This window comes from Aquarana catesbeiana, linkage group LG01, assembly GCF_042186555.1.
Source record: "Aquarana catesbeiana isolate 2022-GZ linkage group LG01, ASM4218655v1, whole genome shotgun sequence".
NCBI lineage: Eukaryota > Metazoa > Chordata > Amphibia > Anura > Ranidae > Aquarana > Aquarana catesbeiana.
Genome location: NC_133324.1, coordinates 240165636 through 240186016, shown reverse-complemented (window position 1 = coordinate 240186016; position 20381 = coordinate 240165636). Strand labels below are relative to the sequence as shown.

At 43.9% G+C, this 20381-nt stretch overlaps 1 protein-coding gene across 1 annotated transcript in view; it reads right to left on the bottom strand.

The window, feature by feature from the left end:
- ANAPC7 (anaphase promoting complex subunit 7) overlaps positions 1–20381 on the bottom strand; it is a 133786-nt gene that overhangs the window by 10573 nt on the left and 102832 nt on the right. The window contains exons 9-10 of the mRNA XM_073626432.1: positions 16496–16720; positions 8717–8867 (exon numbers count right to left, since the gene is read on the bottom strand). Coding sequence (XP_073482533.1) covers positions 8717–8867; positions 16496–16720 — 376 coding nt within the window. The remainder of the gene's footprint in view (positions 1–8716; positions 8868–16495; positions 16721–20381) is intronic.

Sequence of the window (20381 nt, the reverse complement as noted above, 5' to 3'; positions counted from 1 at the left end):
GCAAAACGCCGCTATTGCGGCGCATTGCGGGCGGTTTTAAACCTTTCTCGGCCGCTAGCGGGGGGGTAAAAGCGCCCCGCTAGCGGCCGAAATGCGCTGCTAATCCGACGGTGAAACGCCGCTAAGAATAGCGGCGCTTTACCGCCGACACTATGGGCGGCCCGGTGTGAAAGGGCTCTAAAAGTTGACAAAGGGTCCTGTACAAGTTTTAAAGCTGAAATCGGGGATAAGCAAATATTGTGTAAATCTAAAGGGGCATGTGTAATTTTATTTGGATCTTGGTGTGCTTTGCATATTTTTTCCAGATCTTTGCCGAAATCCAGAGTGAAACTTTGCCTTTGTGCAGGAGCTTCCTGCAGTAAAGACCGTTCACTGCCTCTCTTTCTCTCCTTGTACACGGTGGCTTATCTTGTCTCCACTCCCTATATATTTTTCTTCAGACAGCCTGTATTGGATGGACCCACTGGGCCCCTCCCACAGCTCTGCATACAGGCAATGTAAAGCACAGTGATGATGTACCTCATTTCATAGCGCCGATTGACGCTCATGTGACCTGCCACCTCTCTCCTCTCTCGATCTGACAGCAAAGTGGGCAGGGCTGAGAAACCCCTCTGACGTCAGCCAGGAGAAGGAAAGGAGAGGAGGAGGAGAGAGGCGGCCGGTTACGTGAGTGCCGCTATGAAAATAAGGTAAGCAGCAGCATTTTTTTTTTTTAAAACACATACACTGGGGACATTATTTTTTATAGCAGAGCTGATTGTAGGAATGTCATTGCGGTTTGATAGCAGCAGAAGGGGAGCTGATTGGCACTCACACAGCTGTCAGGCAGGGAGGGAGGGGGGAGAGGAGGACAGAGGAGAGCTGCGGATGACGGAGGCACGTAAACTGACCATCAAGGATCAGCCAGGTTTTTTTGGTTATACAGGAGGGCCAAATTACACAGCACAAGCATTGTGCTGTATAACATGCATTAATCACTTCACGCAAAACGACGCACCCGTACGTCGGTACTTTTGACGCTAAATAGCGGGGTTATGGCAGCAGCTGGCTGCCATAACCTCGGTATTTTCGGGAACGCCGTGCGTTTCTCTTTCAGATAAAATTGGTCTCCATGGCGGATTCGCTACAAAATAACTAATCAGTGGCAGAACAGGTGCCCACCCCCCTCCTGCCATTGCTCCGGTTGTTTCCGCCGCTTACCGGACCCGCCGGTAGCGGCGGAGACGATAGCATCCTTCCCCGTGGATGCCTGGCTGCCGACTGAGGGGAAATTGGCCCCCGCTCGGCTCCATAGCATGGGAGGGCGGAAGTGACGTCAAACGTCACTTCCGTCCATAGCTCTTAAAGGAGATTTTTTTTTTTTTGCATTTTAGTGTAATTATGAGATCTGAGGTCTTTTTGACCCCAGATCTCATATTTAAGAGGTCCTGTCATGCTTTTTTTCTATTACAAGGGATGTTTACAGACATCCATACATAGGTTAGGCGGAGGGAACCGCGCATTCATCTAAGGCTCGCCAGTTCCTACATGTCTTGCAGGACAATTTTTTGGGTCAGATGGTAGACGCACCAACTAGAAATAAAGCATTACTGGGTCTACTGATTACCAACAATACGGACCTGATCACGGATGTGGAAATACGGGGCAATTTAGGTAACAGCAATCACAGGTCAATTGGCTTCAGTATAAAGCACACAAATAGGAAACATAAGGGGAATACGAGGACACTGAATTTCAAAAGAGCCAACTTCCCTAAACTACAAACCTTGCTAGAAGGCATAAATTTGGATAAAATCTTAGGAACAAAGAACACGGAGGAGAGATGGGTTTGCTGTAAGAGCATATTAAATAAGGGCATTAGCCAATGCATCCAATTGGGTAATAAATTTAAAAGAGCGAACAAAAGTCCTGGATGGCCTAACTCCAATGTAAAAATGCATAAAAAAGCAAAGGAGAAAGCCTTCAAAAATACAAGGTTGAGGGATCATCATCAGCATCCAGACTTTATAAAGAATGCAACAAGAAATGTAAGAGTGCAATAAGGACGGCTAAGATAGAACATGAAAGACGCATAGCGGAGGAGAGCAAAACAAATTCCAAGAATTTCTTTAAGTATGTAAACAGTAAAGAAGGGAGGACAGACCATATTGGCCCCATGAAGAATGAGAAAGGACATCTGGTTACAAAGGATGGGGAGATAGCGAAGGTATTGAATTTATTCTTCTCCTCAGTCTTCACAAGGGAATCGGGGGGCTTCAGTAACCAAAACTGCAGTGTTTATCCTCATGACACATCACAGGAAGCACCTCCATGGTTAACAGAGGACAGAATTAAAATTAGACTTGAGAAACTTAACATTAATAAATCACCGGGACCAGATGGCTAGCACACGAGGGTACTTAGGTAACTCAGTCAAGTAATTGCCAGACCATTGTTCCTAATTTTTATTGACAGTCTACTGACTGGAATGGTATCAGCTGATTGGAAAAAAGCCAATGTAGCACGAATATTTAAAAAAGGGCCCAAAATACATCCCTGGGAATTACAGACCAGTTAGCCTAACATCAATAGTATGTAAAATCTTGGAGGGGATGATAAGGGACTATATACAAGATTTTAGTAATGAGAACGGCATCATTAGCAGTAATCAGCATGGAGTCACAAAGAATTGTTCTTCCCAAACCAATCTACTAACCTTCTATGAGGAGGTAAGTTGCCAGCTAGATAAAGGAAGGCCCGTAGACGTGGTGTATCTGGATTTTGCAAAAGCATTTGACACAGTTCCCCATAAACGTTTACTGTACAAAAAAGGGTCCATTGGCATGGACCATAGGGTGAGTACATGGATTGAAAACTGGCTACAAAGGCGAGTTCAGAGGTTGGTGATAAATGGGGAGTACTCAGAATGGTCAGGGGTGGGTAGTGGGGTCCCCCAGGTTCTGTGCTGGGACCAATCCTATTTAATTTGTTCATAAACGACCTGGAGGATGTGGAAACCTTGCAAAAAGATCTGAACAAATTATTGGGGTGGGCAACTACATGGCAAATGTGGTTCAATGCAGAAAAATGTAAAATAATGCATTAAGGTGGCAAAAATATGAATGCAATCTATACACTGGGGGGGGGGGACCTCTGGGGGAATCTAGGATGGAAGAGGACCTGGGGGTCCTAGTAGATGATAGGCTCAGCAATGGCATGCAATGCCAAGTTGCTGCTAACAAAGCAAACAGAATATTGTCATGCATTAAAAAGGGGATCAACTCCAGGAGATAAAATGATAATTCTCCCGCTCTACAAGACTCTGGTCCGGTCGCACCTAGAGTATGCTGTCCAGTTCTGGGCACCAGTCCTCAGGAAGGATGTACTGGAAATGGAGCGAGTACAAAGAAGGGCAACAAAGCTAATAAAGGGTCTGGAGGACATTAGTTATGAGGAAAGGTTGCAAGCACTGAACTTATTCTCTCTGGAGAAGAGGCACTTGAGAGGGGATAGGATTTCAATATACAAATACCGTACTGGTGACCCCACAATAGGAATAAAACTTTTTCGCAGAGGAGAGTTTAACAAGACTCGTGGCCACTCATTAAAATTAGAAGAAAAGAGGTTTAACCTTAAACTACGTAGAGGGTTCTTTACTGTAAGAGCGGCAAGGATGTGGAATTCCCTCCCACAGGCGGTGGTCTCAGCAGGGGGCATTGATAGTTTCTAGAAACTATTAGATAAGCACCTGAATGACCGCAATATACAGGGATATACAATGTAATGCTGACATATAATCACACACATAGGTTGGACTTGATGGACTTGTGTCTTTTTTCAACCTTACCTACTATGTATTTTTTCCAAAAAACGTGCGCTTGTAAGACCGCTGCGCAAAAAAAAAAAAAAAAAAAAAAAAAAAGATTTTAACTTGTAAACAACAAGTGTCAAAAAAGGCTTGGTCCTTAAGTGAGTAAGTGAACAGAATTTATTTTTTTTGTTTAGGGTTTTAACCATGTTAAGTCCATATTAATAAATTTGAAAGCAAAAAAGCTGTAGTCCCTTTTTCCACTCACGGTACTAGTTACTTGCCAGTCATTAAATTTCTAATGTCAGAGCACTGGTCTGGATTTCTCAGTAACAATCACATACAGTATTCCCCTGCACTGCTGACACAGTATGATGCATTAATTCCAGAAAGGCATGCCAATGATCAATGATTGGCACGTGTCAAGATGTGGGAAGTATGAGAACCTCCAATGTTTCTCCTCGACTGATATCAAGGCAGAGCCGTACTAATGTTAGTCCTATGTAAAAAACACATTTTCTGCCTTTTGTTTTTAAATGCACACTTGGATGAAATAGATTTTTATTTGCATGGAGTTCAGCTTTAAAGCAGCTCTCCACAAACCTCTACTACCTTCTAATTGTAGTATAAACATGTGGGCATAGGTATAGTCTATGCAAATGTACATCATGCTGCACAGAGACGCAGGGTGGATGTCTGACAGGAGATGTGTCAATTGCTTGCTGCAGAGCGCTCGGTAATGCACATGCTCCATGCTTTGCTGCAGAATGCTGCATTTCAGCAACAGATAGACAGGAAAGAGTCCAACAAACAGGAATCCAATTCTCCGCACTGCCAACATAATTACTGTTATGCAGACAGCACCTCAACTCTATCAGGTATTGTACATCTTTACAGGAAGACTTGCTGCTTTTTAGTTTCAGATCACCGACATGCCTCTTTGTTGTCTGATATGCAAAAACACAGAATAAAGCAATATTTTCAGCAAAAGATAAGCACTTGCATTCTCATTTGCATTACTTATCCCAGATATGATAGTAAACCAGACATGAGACACCAGTCAAATATTTAAATGTGATACCTGGCTAGTTTGTGTTTTTTTAAAAAAAGTGAATGTTTTATTGTATATGACACCTACTAATGCACTTTACGTACATAAACTGACCTTACTACTAAAATTAGCAGAAAAGACTGGGGTGATATATGGGACTTCCCTTTTTGGTCCTTTGTTTCCTTGAGAGACCGCCTAATTCAGTTTAAAATTGGTCCATCGTGCCTATTTCACCCCCTACAGGGTGCACAAAATAAATTCCAGCCCCCCCCCCCCCCCTTTATACAGATGGTCTCCGCCATATCCTTACAACCCTCCATGTCCATCTACATTTTGGGTTTAACTGAACACTTAACACCTACAGTAGGACGCACTTTAGTTGGCCTACTACTGTTCTATGCCAGGAAGGCTATTGCGCTTCACTGGAGGAAATCTATCCACCCCCCATCTATTTCTTTCTGGAAGCAACTGGTCAATAATAGTCTGCCTCTTTACAAAGATACCTATGCTAACAGAGGTTGCCCTAAAAAAAATGTGATTAGATCTCGTCCAAATGGTTAGCGGAGCCCTCATTATTAAAATTCAATAAAAATATTTAAAAAAAATAATAATACATTACTAAAAATTCTGTCATGGAGATAAATGGGGCTGCCACTGTTGACCAAAAATACCAATACTTTGGCCATCTCTGGCTTCATTACTTTTAAACACGGACCCTGAAGAGGCATGCAGGAAGTGACACAAGACTAGATATCCTGAGCCACAAAGCCTATTACAAACTCTAAGGTAGCAAATTAAAGAATAAATATTGAAGCCAAAAAGGGGGCACAACAATCAGATGTATGGCATTTTTAGGAGATCATCAATGGTCACCCATGTACTTCTCTACAGGTTTCCCTAAGGCTCCGTTCACACCTGGGCGTAGCAGAAAAATTGTTCCTGCAAACGCACCACATGCTTGTGGTGCCACTGTTTAATGGCACCCCAAACGCAGGTAGCAGTTGTGCATTTTACCATGCAACGCAAAAACGCTTGCCTTGGTGCCAAAACTTGGTACACAAGCTCCTTTAGTGTGTTGCTAGAGTGGAGGGAGGCCCATTCAAATGAATGGTGCCACTAAAAAAAAAAAAAAAAAAAAGTGCAAAAAAGCGCCAAAAACACATCGCTCAAGTGTGAACGGGGCCTTATGACAACATGCTATGAAATAAACATGTAAGCAAACAAGGCAGATCTCACCTGGAAGTGCTACCCTCCTGGCCACCATGCTGACCCTTTCTGTTACAATTCTTCTAGAGACTGATCTGAGACAAGTATGCAGACGTACTTCTGACACCCTCACCCCAACTTTCCTGGGAAAGCGACTCAGAAGACCATAAAGTTAAATTAAACCTTCACATAAAAAAATAAATAAAATATATAAATATATGGTCCCCTTGGAGCTTTATTCCATAATGTACAAGTATTCACAGCATACTAGCACATTATGGTAGACTTGCCTGCCAAGCGATCCCTTCTAACACTGTGGTATTAGTGCTCTGGACTGTCACAGGCGCTTTCACCTTCTCCCGGTCTTCTTTCCGGGGGCAGACTCTTTGCTTGGTTGGCAAAGCAGCACTGACATCACTCCTGTGCATACGCACGGAAGTCACATCATAGCGCCGTAAATGTATGCTGAACTGTACATGTGCAGCTCAGTGTGTATTTAATCATTGTCAGGCAGGGAGAAGCAGTTATGACAGAACAGACCAGACCAATGGGTCTCTTTTATCATAAAAATCTACCTGCCAGAGTTTTTTTTTCTATTTAATTCCATTTTAAAACCAGGGGGGCAGCATGCGCTGTATTTCTCTTATGAAAAGGTAACAGAAATGTTATGGACTTAGACTGCCAGGTCACTGTGCAGATTAGCATCATACAGCCTTTGTTCTGATTAGGAACTGGAGAATTGCTTAGAATGAATGGCACAAATCTTTTCACAGCAGCTAAGAGCAAAGGAAATGGATATGGAATGATTCAAGTGCTTGGAGGAACAGCTGCCAGAACTTCTAGTGTACCTCAATCGAAGCAGAACAAAAAGTAAAGTAATGTAGCCACCACAAAGAACTGATAAGCTGAAATACATTTCCTTTTATCAGACTTTGTAAACTTTATTTTTATCTGGTGATCCTGCCAGTAACACAACTCTTGTCCTAGGGTGACAACACCTATCCAATGTACTGTATATCTATGAAGGAGCAGCAGTGTCACCCTTGGATTGGAAGTGTTTTAGGACTGCAGAACACCCCTCTCCTTTTCTCCATAACAGAGTGGAGGTGTTCTGTAGTTCACAGACAGAGCCAAGAACAATGTTAAGAATGCAGCACAGGAAATCATTAGCACAAAATGATTTCGGGCAGCATCAACAGGTATTTTTGTCTGCATCTATCAATCCGATAGACTTTATATTGCATAATTGATAGACCAAAAAGGGAGCAAATGAGAGAAGTTCCATTGTTAGGATTTACATACACCTAAAAAGGAGGTGTATAGCCAAAGCTCATTTGGCTGTACTTCTCCTGTAGATCACAGGAGTGCAATTCATTCTGTTTTTCATCTGAAGTCACAGAGCCGGTCCAGGCTGGGGAAAGATTGTGACAATATGGTCAGAATCTGCCCACATGCCTGGACCGTCACCTGGCACAGCCTATTAGTGAGCCACTGAGAGCCTGAGCCAGCCTCTCCCACCCACTTCACAGCCCAGTGCTCCAGGCAGAGCAGACAGTGGTGACTGACAGTCACCAGCTCAATGCTCACAGAGCTCTGAGAACCGAGCGATCAGTGGCGATTGATCACTCAGTTCTCGGATTTACCACCAGTTTTTAGGGTGGAACATGTAACAAAAATTTCCACTGCTGCAGCTGTTCCCAGACCAACCAGCTCTAGCGACAGCAAGCCCGGGATCTTCTCCCCCAAACTCGCTGTGACAATTAAAAAAAATAAAAAAATAAAAAACTGCGGCCACGCAGGGTTCCACCCACCCGGTCGCATCATTTAGTCACAGAGCTATGTGAATAAATGAACTACAAATACCAACAGCCTTTGCGGCTGTCTGTAGTTCTCAATGAACTACTAGGGCACGGTTAAATCTTTTGGATTACCGGGTTCACATTTAGTTTTAAATAGGTTTCTTAGTTTGGGTGTTTATTAACTCCCAGATAGTGGAACATGTTGACTACTTTAATCTGTGTTTAAGGTAGAGGAGTTATTAAAGAATTTATCATGAAGCCAGAAAAGGATCCAAATTTATGAATAAGTGACATAAGATTTAAAATGGAGTTGGTGGTGTCACCCAAAAAATGAGGGCATTGTTTTTTCCTCTGTCCCCTCTCATCTAAACCAGAATATGGTCTCCTCTGATAGCTGCCGCCTAGGGCTCAATTGCCAGGGCAAAGAGAAGCAGGGATAAAGTGTATCACTGCCTTGTTCCTCTTTTCAGCTCAATGAATGGGGATAAGGCATTCTTTATTCTAAGGCAGGCGGAAAGTGCTTTATATAAAAGTTTAAGCCATGAGATAAAGGTGTGCCACACCAGGGTGCTATTGAGTGCTCTAGGTAGTTAATTGTTTACGAGCAGAGGTACGAGCAGACAGCTTATACAGAAAGTCTGCAGGAGTCCTGCATTGTATCTGTGATCTGACGATTGCGGGTGCAATGCTTTGCGGACTTCTAGTAAAAAAAAAAAAAAAAAAAAAAAGGAAAAAAAAAAAAAATTCCCTGCAAAAAAGATGTGCATTGATTATTATTTTTTTTTACAAAGGCGAACTTATCCTTTCAAAACACAATCCTCTCAAGAAACTTGGCGTCTGATACACAAACAATTATTTAGCATTGATCAATACCTCAAAGCGATGCTGTACTGATCCATGGCCTCCTGAAATTCATTCACAGCCACGAGAAAGTCACCCAACATCCGATGCAAGACACAGTCACTTTGATTTGCAAGGGTACTTCGCAGCAGAGCTATGCCCTCCTCATACTTCTGTTCTCGACCTGCAGGTAAAGAGTCACTGATCTGTATCATTGCTGATCAAAGATTCGTTAATACAGTTGTACTACCTATATAATAAATCACCAGGACCAGATGGCTTGCACCCGAGGGTACTTAGGGAACTCAGTCAAGTAATTGCCAGACCATTGTTCCTAATTTTTACTGACAGTCTACTGACTGGAATGGTACCATCTGATTGGAGAAAAGTAGCACCAATATTTAAAAAAGGCCCAAAATACATCCCTGGGAATTACAGACCAGTTAGCCTAACATCAATAGTATGCAAGCTCTTGGAGGGGATGATAAGGGACTATATACAAGATTTTAGTAATGAAAACGGTATCATTAGCAGTAATCAGCATGGATTCATGAAGAATCGTTTTTGCCAAACCAATTTATTAACCTTCTATGAAAAGGTGAGCTGCCATCTAGATAAAGGAAGGCACGTAGATGTGGTGTATCTGGATTTTGCAAAAGCATTTGACACAGTTCCCCATAAACGTTTACTGTACAAAGTAAGGTCCATTGGCATGGACCATAGGGTGAGTACATGGATTGAAAACTGGCTACAATGGGGAGTTCAGAGGGTGGGGATACATGGGGAATACTTGGAATGGTCAGGGGTGGGAAGTGGGGTCCCCCAGGGTTCTGTGCTGGGACCAATCCTGTTGAATTTGTTCATGAACGACTTGGAGGATGGGGTAAAAAGCTCAAGCTCTGTATTTGCGGACAACGCTAAGCAGGGCAATAACTTCTCCGCAGGATGTGGAAACCTTGCAAGAAGATCTGAACAAATTAATGGGGTGGGCAACTACATGGCAAATGAGGTTTAATGTAGAAAAATGTAAAATAATGCATTTGGGTGGCATAAAAATGAATGCAATCTACTCACTAGGGGGTGAACCTCTGGGGGAATCTAGGATGGAAAAAGACCTGAGGGTCCTATTAGATGGTGGGTTCAGCAATGGCATGCAATGCCAAGCTGCTGCTAACAAAGCAAACAGAATAATGGCATGCATTAAAAAGGGGATTAACTCCAGGCATAAAGCGATAATTCTCCCACTCTACAAGACTCTGGTCCGGCCTCACCTGGAGTATGTTGTCCAGTTCTGTGCACCAGTCCTCAGGAAGGATGTACTGGAAATGGAGCGAGTACAAAAAGCAACAAAGCTAATAAAGGGTCTCTCTGGAGAAAAGTCGCTTGAGAGGGGATACGATTTCAATTTACAAATACCATACTGGTGACACCACAATAGGCATAAAACTTTTTCGCGGAAGGGAGTTTAATAAAACACGTGGCCACACACTAAAATTAGAAGAAAATAGGATTTTTTATAAGAGCTTACCTGTAAAATCCTTTTCTTTCGATGGACATCACGGGACACAGAGCCACAGTAATAACTGATGGGTTATGTAGGTACCATTAGGTATTGGACACTGGTCACACCCTAAGCAGGAAGTTCAACCCCCTATATAATCCCTCCCCTTCCAGGGATACCTCAGTTTTGTAGCAAAGCAATATAAGTGTATTAGAAGAGGGGCGGGACCTCTGTGTCCCGTGATGTCCATCGAAAGAAAAGGATTTTACAGGTAAGCTGTTATAAAAAAATCCTATTTTCTTTCTCGGACATCATGGGACACAGAGCCACAGTAATAACTGATGGGATGTCCCAAAGCAATGCCAACTGAGTGGGGGGATCACAACCAAGTAGGGTGCAATCAGACCTGAGGAACTTGTACCGCTGTCTGCAGCACACTATGCCCAAAGGTGATATCCTCATGCCTTTTCACATCCACCTGATAAAATCTGGTGAATGTATGGACTGAAGACCAGGTTGCGGCCTTGCAGATCTGAGCCATAGAGGCCCGGTGATGCACTGCCCAAGAAGCACCAATAGCCCTTGTGGAATGTGCCTTGATCTCAAACGGAGGAATCCTCTGTTTCAAACAGTAAGCTTGAGAAATCAATTGTCGAATCCATTTAGAAATGGTAGCTTTTGATGCTGCCTGTCCTCTATTGGGACCCTCTGGCAGCACGAACAAAACATCCGTTTTGCGAATCTGAGCAGTTGCTTCCAGATAGGTCTTGACTGCGCTTACTAAATCCAAAGAATGTAGTGACCTTTCTTCTGGAGAACAGGGATCTGGAAAAAAGGAAGGCAGAACAATGTCTTGGTTTAGATGAAAATCTGAAACCACCTTCGGTAAAAAACTAGGATGAGGGCGCAGTACCACTCTATCCTTGTGCACAATCAAATAAGGCTCTTTACAAGAAAGAGCTGCTAATTCCGATACTCTTCTAGCAGAAGAGATGGCTACCAGAAAAATTAGTTTCCTTGTCAGTAAGATCAAAGGAATCTGACGTATTGGTTCAAAAGGCTGTTTCTGTAACACTGACAGAACCAAGTTCAAGTCCCAGGGGTTTAGGGGCGCCTTAACTGGAGGATTAAGATGCATCACCCTCTGTATAAAGTTTCGGACCAAAGAATGCGAAGCAAGTGGCCGTTGAAACAATACTGATAAGGCCGAGACCGGGCCCTTGATGGTACTCAAGGCCAGCTTCATCTCTAATCCTAATTGTAGAAAATCAAGAATTCTACCTATCACATATTTTCTGGGATGCCAACCCCTGGATTCACACCAGGATATATAAGCTTTCCAGACTCTATGATAAATCATTCTGGAAGCTGGCTTCCTTGCATTGATCAAGGTAGATATCACAGGACCTGAAAGCCCACGACTCTTCAGATAGTGGGTCTCAATAGCCAAACTGTCAAATTTAGCGTTTGTAAGGCAGGATGGAACACTTGACCTTGAGATAACAGGTCCGGGCATACCGGTAGGGTCCACGGGGAACCCACCGTCATCCTTACTATTTCTGCATACCAAGTCCTTCTGGGCCAAGCGGGGGCCACCAGAAGTACTGACCTCCTTTCCTGCCTGATCCTGCGAAGGAGTCGTGGCAGTAGCAGAATAGGCGGGAATACATAAATCAGTGAGAACCGATGCCACGGAATCACCAACGCATCTGTCCCGTATGCAAGAGGATCCCTTGTCCTTGCCACAAATCTGTCTTTTTGTTGAATCGAGATGCAAAGAGATCTACATCTGGAACCCCCCATATTTGGCATATGGCCCGAAAGATGTCGGGATGCAGGGACCATTCCCCTGGGAGTAACTGCTGGTGACTTAGATAGTCTGCCTGCCAGTTCTCTATCCCTGGAATGAAAACTGTCGATATGCATGGCACATGCATCTCTGCCCAGACTAAGATCTGGTTCACCTACTTTTGAGCAGCCCGGCTCCGGGTGCCTCCCTGATGATTGACATAAGCCACTGCTGTGGCATTGTCGGATTGGATCCTGACCGGGCAACCCTGTAGCCTGATAGTCCAGGCCTTTAGGGCTAGATATACCACCCGGATCTCCAAAATGTTGATGGGTAAGGTCCTCTCGGTCTTGGACCTGGATCGCAGACTGTCCCAGAACTGCTCCCCAACCTGACAGACTGGCATCTGTTGTTACCACCGTCCAGGTAACCGGTAGAAAGGATTTCCCCTTCTGCAGGTTTTTGGGTATGAGCCACCAATTGAGGCTCTGACACACTGCATGCGACAGGTGCATCGGAAAGTCTAATGCCTGAACCTTCTTGTTCCAGGCCGACAGAATACTGTGTTGCAGTAGTCTTGAATGGAACTGAGCATAGGGAACTGCTTCGAATGAAGACACCATCTTCCCCAGCAGCCTCATACAAAGCCGGACAGAAGGACCCTTCTTGGTCCTGACTGTCAGAATCAGCTCCCTTAAACCAGTGATCTTTGCCTGAGGAAGAAATACTTTCTCCTGGCTTGTATCTACGATCAGACACAAATACTCCAGTCTTCTTACTGGTTTTAGGAAAGATTTTTCTAGGTTGAGGATCCAACCTAGATGTTCCAGATATTTGACCGTGGTCCTCAAGTTCCTTTCAAGGAAGCTACCGACCGGTCTATCAAGAGCAGGTCATCTAGGTATGCTATGACAGTTATACCCTGAGCCCTTAATCTGGCCAGAGGAGGAGCCAAGATCTTTGTGAACACTCGAGGTGCAATGGCTATCCCAAAAGGCAGATCCACAAACTGGAAATGCCGCCCTCCTATCTCGAAGCGTAGAAACTTCTGATGAGCAGGAAAAATGGGCACATGTAGGTATGCATCTCTGATGTCTATCTATACCAAAAATTCTCTTCCCTGCAGGATGGAGACTACTGTCCAAATCGATTCCATGTGGAAGGACTGTATCCTTAAGAATCGATTCAGATCTCTTAAATCCAGAATGGGTCTGACATCCCCCTTTGGCTTTTGGACCGTAAAAAGGTTGGAATAGAAGCCCAATCCTTGATCCCTTGTGGGAACCACCATAATGACCTCTTGCGACAAAAGTCGCTCTAACGCTAGAAGGAGCGACTGCTTCTTCTCTGGGTCTCTGGGGACACTTGATCTGAGGAAACGAGGCGAGGGAAATTCTTGGAACTCCAGCTTGTACCCTAAGGTTACCGTGGAGATTACCCATCTGTTCTGGAAGTCCTCCTGCCAGAGCTTTGAGAACTGTAGCAGTCTTCCCCCCACTCGAGCGAGCGGGGGCGCCCCTTCATGAAGAGGCCTTAGTGTCTTGTCTGGAAGACTTCTTCCCCCAGGACTTCTTTTGTCCCTGGGGTTGACTCTTGTTTCTTGCCCCAGACGGAGGAGGCCGTCGTGACTGCCTGGAGGCTGAAGCCCCTGGCGCTGGGGAAAGAGTCCGTTTGAAAGAAGGACGCTTACTCTTCTTCTTAACAGGTAAGAGAGTGCTTTTCCCACAAGAGATTCTTTTGATATAGTTATCCAAGTCTTCTCCAAACAACCTTGCACCACGAAAAGGAAACCCAGCCAACAGCCTCTTACATGGTGCTTCGGCTGACCAATTTTTCAACCATAAGATTCTACGCATATGTACCAACTCGAGTGAAAGACGAGAGGTTTGCATGATAGAATCTCTGATGGCGTCAACAACATAACATAAGGCCGCTGGAAGGTTAGCGAACCCCTGGGCCTGCTGTTCAGGTAAAACTTTGATGACCTGCTTAACATGGTCTGTTAAGTATTGACAGACTCCAATCACTGCTACTGCAGGTTGAGCCACTGATCCTGCTAAGGAAAAAACATCCTTTAATAAGGATTCCATCCTTTTATCCACAGGATCCCTGAGCATCTGAGCGTTGTCTACAGGACAAGTCAGACTACTGTTTACAGAGGAAATGGCCGCATCAATGGCCAGCATTCCCCACATCTTAATAAAATTTTTCTTCCATAGGATAAAGTGTTGAAAACTTTTTTGGCGGAAGAAATCGCTTATCTGGGTGATCCCACTCAGAATAAAGGAGCTTTTCAAGTAAATTATGAACAGGAAAAGCAGATGCTGTTTGAGAGGGTTTCAGCGACCCCAAAGAAGAAAAGGGTTCCTTAACAGATTCAGGTACGGGCAACTTAAATGTGGAGCGGACCAATCCAGTAAGGATCTGTACTAAGACCTTCTCCTCTTGGGAAGCCGAAGAGGGTCCCTCTCCACCTGATTCCTCTGAAGAGGAATCATCCGTCCCATCCCGATCCTCTGAAAGGGATTCGTCTCCTTTATCCCAGAGCTCCTCTACCTGAGGGTCTTGGGAAACAGAGGAAGGCCTAGTACGTTTCTTAACACTGAGTGAAGAAGTAATCACGGCCATTAATCTTTCCTCTAACCCAGTAATGGTTGAGGAAAAAACCTCTTGTGTAATGTATACAGGGGCTGAAGTGCAAGAAGCCGGTACAGCCCCAGACCCCAACGGCTCTCCCTGACCAGCCATCCCTGGCCCCTCAGGGGGGGGAGGATGTAGCAGACAGGGGGTCCTCAGAACCTGAACGAGATCCCCTAGTGTCTCTGGTTCTGGGGGTACTTGAACCTCTTGTACCCATAGTGCAAAGCAACAAAGGTGTGAGGTATCCAAAATGAACACTGACTGCTGAGCGATGTAGTCCGGCAAAGCCCTGCTACCAAATGCCCAGTCTGGTGTTCCCTTAGTAAATGCAGCCTAGGAGAATGCCTGCGTCCCACCTTACATGCGACCGTCAGCTCTGTGTCCCTCCAAGGCTCAGAGCACCTGTAAAGTGTGCTTTAAATAGCCATGCTTCTGGCACTGTGAGCGTCTGAGCACGCTGACGCTGTGCTGACGCTACGCCCCCCCCCTTTCGTTTTCGAAAAACGAGCGCTTCCCGCGCTAGCCGACCCTTCCGGGACAAGTCTGGAGGCAGGCTGGGGGTGAAGGAAGAAGGAGGAGGCCGGCAGTGATCAGGCCTGCATGAGCAATGGCGGCCTGGCGGTGACAGTGCGGTTTAAAACCGCCTTACAGCCCATCTGTAGCCGCCCCCCGGCCTGGGGGGAACATTCCTGAGGAGAAATGCCCCCATTCCATCCTACCTGTAGCCGGTCGGATGAGCTGTGCAGCGTCGAACGCTGAGACAGATCAGCATGAGAAGGTATGTGCTCTTGGCAGCCCCCGGTGGTCACAATAGGCATAGCGTGTATTTACCTTAAAGGAGAAAACCTACTAGAATTCAAAAATTCTGTACAATCTCCTCTTACCTTATCCAGCCACAGGGTTCTGTATACACAGACCCAATCTTCCCCTCTCACGGTGGGCTCCGTTTAAAAAAAACGTCAGACTGGGGCCCCCTACGAATAGGGGGATCCTGTAATTCTGGCCCTGTAAAGCACCCAGCCAGAAATTAGGAGATTTAAAGCCATTTTCTGATCTGCGGGGTCCAGCTCTCTAAAAAGAGAAGCGTTATAGGTAAAACCTTGTTTCTTCGGACACGAGGCCCGGGTACCATCAATTAGGCCATGAAAGGACACTTTGAATGGATCCGGTTTGCCTGGCTTGCCCCAGTATAGGATATCAGGATATTCCCTTTGGAGCTTCAGCACAGGACATCTTTACACGTCCAACACCTAAGACACTGGCGTAAAAACTGAGGTATCCCTGGAAGGGGAGGGATTATATAGGGGGTTGAACTTCCTGCTTAGGGTGTGACCAGTGTCCAATACCTAATGGTACCTACATAACCCATCAGTTATTACTGTGGCTCTGTGTCCCATGATGTCCGAGAAAGAAAAGAGGTTTAACCTTAAACTGCGTAGAGGGTTCTTTACTGTAAGAGCGGCAAGGATGTGGAATTCCCTTCCACATGCGGTGGTCTCAGCGGGGGGCACTGATAGTTTCAAAAAACTATTAGATAAGCACCTGAACGACCGCTACATACAGGGATATACAATGTAATACTGACATATAATCACACACATAGGTTGGACTTGATGGCCTTGTGTCTTTTTTTAACCTCACCTACTATAGAATAACCTCATTCATGGTAGGTTATGAATATAAATGCAGAGGTTCCAAAACAAGGAATTTTACAACAAAATGTTACTGTGAGCTGATTTACATCACAGGGCTGCACCAAGGCAGATGTATTGACTGAAATAACATTTCACCCCCATATCAATACGATGGACACAATCCAGCATGGTGTCCGATGTGATCAAACATTCTGCTCATGATTAGGGATGGGAAAAGAATGACTTACTAAGCAGCTCTGCTTTTTTCACCACAGCCTTGATATAATCTGGCCTTTGTAAGAGAGCTTTGTCCAGGAGGGTTTTGGCCTTTTCCTGAGTTACCGGATCTTCCAAACATACTGTTGCCAGCAGAGTCAGTGTCTGGGCATTTGCTCCCAAGGTTTTATAGACATTGTTGGCCATGACCATAGCTTCCCGCACACTGTTGGATGCCAGATAACATTCAATGAGACCTATGAAAGAAAAGAGAGAGAAAAAAAAAAGGATGCGTTTACAAAGAGAAAATTCATGCAGATGGATTTGGGCAGACATGCCAGTTGCTGGTATTAGAATCCATGCTTCGGAGAACTTGAACAAATTATACGGTACTACTCAGTGAGGCAGAAAAGAAGTGTGCAGCCATTACTAAGCAATCACTGTACACTTTCTGTGCATACAGAACAGTTAAGGCATCGAAAGTCCCCAAGCACAGTTATACACCGAGACAGCACTGCCAACCAATACTGATGTTATACAGGTTCTGTGGATAATTACATTCACTCACTTTAATCAGCCAGAGAATCTATGTAGCTACTGGCGCATATGAATTAAAGGGACGAACTGGCAAGCTTTCAATAAGAGCAGCAATCCTCTCAGTCTAATGGCTCCCACTCAGAACTCCTAAACTATACCTGAGCCAGTGACATCTGCGAATAAAGAACTAAACCGTCGTCATCAGATTACGTTAGCAAATATTAATGTTCAGTAACATAACTAAAAGGCACAGAACCAAATGTATTTCTGACAAAGGTGATGAGGAATATCATACTATACAACAGGTTTCCTGTTAGTAATGAGCTTGGCAGACTGCCTCCAGCTGGAAATTTGAAACATCTGAGCTGAGAAAGGAGGGGAAACCCACCCTCAAACCACTTCTACTCCCCTTCACCATGCTCCCTGCTGCTACACTTCACTGCAGCTGCCATCAAATATGGATCTGAAGGTTGGAGGGTATGGTTGATGGATATGCATTCTTTCTTAATGCAGTGCATGGGACTGATCAAAGAATGATAGGGCATTTAGCTCTATTTTCAATTACAGGACTCCTGGGCCAATGAGCCTGCCTTCCCCATGGAATCCACCATTTGCCTGAATCGATAAAAGTTCAGCAAATCACAGGGAAGGGAAAATGTAGAAATTCTCAGGATCAGAAGAATAGGATTTTGCATTAAAATTTAAATATACACACTGCAAAACACACCAAATTCCAGGCAGTTGTGCCAAATCAAACAGGTTAAAAGGTTTAGTTCACCTTTTCAGAAAAAAAAAAGGGGGGGATGAGCCGTCAGTGCCCACGCAGCCGGTAGAGCAATCTGGGTGTTTGAAATCCCCGCTCTTCTTCCCTTTCTGTCTTTAGGGCTTCTGGGACAGATCAGAGTGATTTTGATTGGTTAGCGCAAGCACGTGGCTACTTTGACCAATTGGAATCCCTCTGAAGCCCTACAGAAAGGGGAAGAAGAGTAGGGTTTCAAATTCAGACTGCTTTACTGGCTGTGTAGGCACCAACAGCTAACCACCCACAGAAGTAAGTGCAGCAAGGACCAAGAGGGGGGCGGGGGCATGGTGTTTGTTCACCTTTTAATTTTTTTGTGAAAAGGTCGACATACACTTTAAATATAATAATTACAGAAAAGTATAATTTCCCCATTACAGTGCAACCAGATCCTGTAAGACAAAAAACAAAATCTTCAAGGTGTGTTTCTGTACTCTGTGTACCCAATTTTTCCTACATACACCCACACATTGCCTTGACAAGACAATCCTGTAATGTCTGATAAAGATATTAGAGCTAGACCAGGTGGAAAATCTGTTCATTGGTGGCACCAGACCTCTCAGCTCAGGAAGTTTAAAGAGAGGGTGGATTGTGCTATAATCTTGACTGGAAACCGCAGGTATTTTAGGGCGAAGTCTAAATTTAAAGTGACCAAGCACATTTTACAAAAAGCATTGCAACCACAATCAAGTCGTTGTAGGTGCTCTTCAGAGTCCCCTGCAGACTCTTCCCCAGCCCAAGGGCCATGCAGAAGTACAAAGCTACCATTATGCGGCTGCAGGAAGTAAAAGGTGAACTACAAGTGTGGCAATTTCACTACATTTATGCTCCATTGAACTCTAGCACTATCAGTAAACTGGATCTATCTTTCAGTTGAAATTTTAGAGGCGAAGGGGGCAGGAGGCGGAGCCTAGCGGAGCAGACATGCATTGTTAGAGCTCCACACCGCTGAGGAGAGAAGAGAAGGACAAAGCGGAGCCTGCAGGCTCAAAAGGTATCCATTTGAACCTTTTTGCCCCAGGGAACAAACTGTGAAAGTTTGGGCAGGAAATATGGTACTGGGAGGAAACCGTGGCAGAAATAAAAATCACCTCACAAAGAGCTCACAGGCACTCACTGCAGCTAAAGCAGCTCCAGTCACCTCACAAGATACAGCATCAGGGCGCTCTCACAGACAGAAAATGTCACAGCAAGACTCTCCATTTGAGTCAGATACAGAACAAATCCTCTCACAAACTTCTCCACAAGTCTCCTCAGTATCCCCAGTAATATTATTACAATTTGAAAAGATGCTTCATAAGGCTTTAAAACAAACCTCAGACCAAATAACAAAAAGCCTAACCAAAGAAATAAGAGAGCTGGGAAACCGCACCGCAGCCTTAGAAATAAAAATGGATGAAATTGAAATTACAACCCAAGAAAATATAACAGAATTGGGACAATTAAAAAAAGAGAATTTAATACTTCAAACTAAGCTCGAAGATTACGAAAATAGAGCCAGACGTTCAAACTTGCGCATAAGGGGAATACCTGAAACTGTGACAGACCTGCAATCTACTATTACTGCTCTATTACAAGAACTAAAGCCAGATATCCCTATTGAACGTTTAGAACTGGACAGAGTACACAGAGCCCTCACAGCCAAAAAGAAAGACGGACCCCCATGTGATATAATCACAAAATTTCATTATTACAGAACGAAAGAACAAATACTAATTGCTGCAAGAGAAAAAAAGGAACTTAATTTTCAAGGACACAATTATCAAATTTTTGCTGACCTATCCCAACTTACTATTACTAAAAGACGATCCATGAAACCCCAACTAATGGAACTGCAACGCCACAACATTATGTATCAATGGGGCTTCCCATTTTCAGTCAGATTTAACTACCAAGGTACAATTTACAGAAGCAGATCAGCAGATGAACTACAACAAACCCTTTTAAAATTAAATCTGACAGAACCCACAAGCAGCAACACTCCCACACGCAGAAGAATGGCATCATCTTCACCTTCAGGCAGCACCCAGAAAATTTCAGAACAAAATGGGAATCATCATTCTCACAAAAGAGGCCGTTATGCCACATCATCCATGGACCAAGAAGATTCAATGGACTGACATCCTAATTCCTGATATCTCTTAATTTATTATACTAAGAGATGGTTTCTCTATAAAAAACCTATATTTATAACTGAATGTAACTGCATTCTGATAGTCACACACTGTGTGGGATCATGTTACATTCCAGTTATATTTCTTATTACTTCTGATTCATATAGCCTTAGAATATATAAGTGAAATAAGGAAATTCTTGTTCAGTTATATATTATCAGGTAATAACAATCGATTTATTACTTTTTAGGACAAATATGTTCAATAATCCAGAAGTAATGGAAGCTTTTTCTTTCTTTTCTTAAAACAAATATATTATTACCTAACTAGTTCCTAGAATTATGTTTTTGTTTATTCTAATCTGAAGCAATACAACCTCAATTTTATGAGTTAACATATCTAAACAGTTACATATGAATAAAATATGTAATTGTTTACTCTAAAAGGGTTAAAATCCCAAAATAATTC